Source organism: Nematolebias whitei, chromosome 18 (assembly GCF_014905685.2).
Source record: "Nematolebias whitei isolate Nwh7 chromosome 18, NemWhi1, whole genome shotgun sequence".
Lineage (NCBI taxonomy): Eukaryota > Metazoa > Chordata > Actinopteri > Cyprinodontiformes > Rivulidae > Nematolebias > Nematolebias whitei.
This window is the reverse complement of record NC_056515.1, coordinates 16,705,752-16,709,057: the sequence shown is the minus strand read 5'-3', so window position 1 is coordinate 16,709,057 and position 3,306 is coordinate 16,705,752. Positions and strand designations below refer to the sequence as shown.

Below are 3,306 nucleotides of genomic sequence, written 5' to 3'. Positions count from 1 at the left end.
CAGTAGTCCTTCAACAATACTACAGTAGTCCTTCAGCAGTACTACTGCTGTACTACAGTATTCCTTCAGCAATACTACAGCAGTCCTTCAGCAGTACTACAGTAGTACTTGGGTGGCTCCTCGGTAACAATAGCTCCATAGCTCGACAGTTCATCTCACGCTTTGTTGTCTTTTATTGGCTTTAATCGAAGTTAATGCAGATAAATAAATACGCTGAGAGTTCTTTCATCAAACACTGTACACCAACTAATGGTCCCGGTAAACCGGGAACCATCTCCTGTGTGTCATCGGTTCCGTCCAAACACCGACAAGGTACCAAAACAAGCAGCGGTTCTGCAGAGAAGCTAACGGCTATCAGCTCTTACCCTCCGCGGACCGTGTCTTCAGACTGCGGGAAAGCACAGCCAGCCGGGAACGGGCCGTCACAGGCGGCTGGGAGTCCTCATGTGTTCCGTTCTGAAGGAAAATGTAAAGTAAATATAGTACGGAGAAGTTTTAACCGGACTTTCTTATTGTAGGGCCGCTACAGCTGCTGCGCTCCGCCATCTTGTTTTAGTGTGCGTGTTAAACACCGGCGCTGTGAGGACCGGGCTCCTACTGGTCCTCACAAGTTCAGCAGCATCTCTGTGTGCGTGTGTGTGTATGTGTAAACTGTCTTTACTACTGTTCTCACGCAGTCAACAACGTCTGTTTTTTAAATTCAATTTTACTACAAAATATATTAAACAATGAATGTAAAATCGTGGAAAAAAAAAAATTGAACTTTTATTGTGAAGCGCTCTCAGGAAGTAGGCGGGGTCTAGTCTGAGCTGGATTTAAAGATGGCGTCGGGCAGCTCATTGTTTACCTGCGGTTAAAAAGATTTTTCCCGCCTCCCTTCGCCGTCCTGCAGTTACTGTATCTCGGTTCTGACGTAATGATCAGCTTGGTACCGGATGCCTCGCGTGAACCGGACCGCCGTGTTGTCGCTGCTGCTGATCAGCAGCTGCGTGTTTCTGCTCTTCCAGCTAAACTACTACCGGAAATATGTCAGCAAGGTGAGGGTGTAGCGCGGGCACGCGAGCGGATCAGGTGTACTGTACAGTATCTGCATTCGGCCAGGGGAATATATGTTAACAAGACTGTCAGTGTGCAGTAACAACTTGATCACGTGATGCAGTAAGATCTGAGATAGACCAAGTCATGTGACCAGCAGAGTTAACATCATCATCATTAAATGGTAAATGGACTGTACTTGTATAGCACCTTTCTATCTTATTGAAATACTCAAAGCTCTTTACAACAATCTGTGTCCTCATTTACCCGTTCATACATCACTCTACTAGATCTCTACAAAGATAATTGAACAAATCATTCTAAAGAGACTAATCAGAGCTTCATCACATTCATACACTGATGGGACACACATCAGAGGCGATGAGGGGTTCAGCGTCTTGCCCAGGGACACTTCGGCATGTGACTGCTGGTGATTTCAACCCCCAACTCTCGCATTGGAGGACGACCGCTCTAACCACTCAGCCACAGCCGCCCCTATACTATAGGTTACTGTAAATCACTGTATTCACTTCAGTTTATTTATATGGCGCCAAGTCACAACAGAAGTCATCTCAGGATCCTGAACAGAAACATTCATACATTCAAAAAAATAATTTAACATTATTTATCTGAGGAGCAGACTGCTTTGAATTTAATTCCATCACAGAACTCTCATCTTGAGCAAGCACGAAGGCGACAGTGGAAAGGAAAAACTCCCTCATGAGGAAGAAACCTTCAGCAGAACCAGGCTCAGGACAAGCGACCATCTGCTTCGACCGGCTGGGTTTGAGAGGAACGGGAAGGAGGAACAGATACACAATGGCAGATCGAGAATTACATGTTAAGATAAAAATACAGTAGTCTCTTGTTTACCATTCATTCCATCTGTATTTATACAGGTTAGTCCCATTGAGCCTCGGGGACTCATTTACAAGAGAGACTTGATTACCGCGAGGCTTCAGGGTACGGAAGCCTCGCGGTAAGTGAAAAAACGTGAAGTTGAGAGTCCCAAGTTCAAGTTCTGTAAACTTTATATTAAGGCTTTAGAAACCCTTCCCACACACTTACAATGTTCTAAACTCTTAAATCTTGGTCATTTTAACAACATATGTTACAAAATTTTACTTAGCTCTGCAGAACAGCACCAGCTCTGGTTCTGGTCCAACTCTGTTTTATTCTGACTCGGTTTGTTTCTGCAGACCTACAGCAATGAAGCCCACAAATCAGTCCTCTGAACTCTTAAACCTACTAATTTTAACAAAAAGCTACATATAAGTATATATAGCTACTACATTTTACTTACCAGTCTCTGCAGTACAGGAACGGCTCAGTTCCGGTCCGACCTGATAGATGAAAAAAGTCCCGGTGCAGTATGACTGAAGCCCACCGCTCCATCCAGCTTGATGTACTTGACTGTAATTGTTCTGTAGGTTACTGTACTTTTACTATAGGTTACTGTATTTTATCTGATCTTTACCTGATCAAACAACAACAAAAAAAAAGTAAAAATAAAACTCTGGTTAAAAAAAAAAATTTATAACGCACTTTACAAAGTGTCAAAATCCAATGTTTCTTTGGATTTTGACACTTTGTAAAGTGCGTTATAATTTTTTTTCACTCCGTTGTTTCTACTGAGTTTTCAGAATTGTTTTAAAATTATGAAATAAAAGGACGGACTAACCCCCAGATAATGCAAGAAGGACCCTCTAACCCCCACATAAAATATGGAGGGCCCACTAACCCCCACATAAAACATGGAGGGCCCACTAACCCTCAGATAAAGTATGAATTACCCTCTAACCCCCAGTGGTAACAAAGGCATGGATTACAGTCTCAAAGACTGATCAGTTTCATTTTGGCAAACTGCTTCAAATGATAAAAACTTGTTTTAACAACTGACCTGATCTGGCTGTCTAAGTACAGGTTTTACTCTACTTTTACTGTAGGTCACTTAAGCTTACTGTACTGTAGGTTACTCTTATTTTATTTTACTGTAGGTTACTCTAGTTTACTGTACTTTTACTATAGTTTTCCATATGTTTCTTGTAGCTGACTGTAGGTTACTGGAGTTTACTGTGGTTTACCGTACTTTTACTGTAGTTGACTGTAGGTTACTTTACTGTACCTTTACTGTAGTTGACTCTAGATTACTGTACTTTTACTGTAGTTGCTTGTAGGTTACTCTAGTTTTATTATAGGTTTACTGTAGTTTTGCAGATGTGTTTTGTAGCATATATGATGTAAATGCTAAAGATCTGGCAAAAATGGTGT

At 41.8% G+C, this 3,306-nt stretch overlaps 2 protein-coding genes across 2 annotated transcripts in view; one reads left to right on the top strand and one right to left on the bottom strand.

Moving 5' to 3' along the window:
• apc (APC regulator of WNT signaling pathway) overlaps positions 1-557 on the bottom strand; it is a 26,248-nt gene extending 25,691 nt beyond the window's left edge. Inside the window, exon 1 of the mRNA XM_037692161.1 lies at positions 366-557. The gene's annotated coding sequence lies outside the window, so the exon portion shown is untranslated. The remainder of the gene's footprint in view (positions 1-365) is intronic.
• A 362-nt stretch (positions 558-919) lies between these two features.
• Positions 920-3,306, top strand: part of fktn (fukutin) — a 12,860-nt gene continuing 10,473 nt past the window's right edge. Inside the window, exon 1 of the mRNA XM_037691820.1 lies at positions 920-1,037. Coding sequence (XP_037547748.1) covers positions 936-1,037 — 102 coding nt within the window. The 5' untranslated portion in view covers positions 920-935. The remainder of the gene's footprint in view (positions 1,038-3,306) is intronic.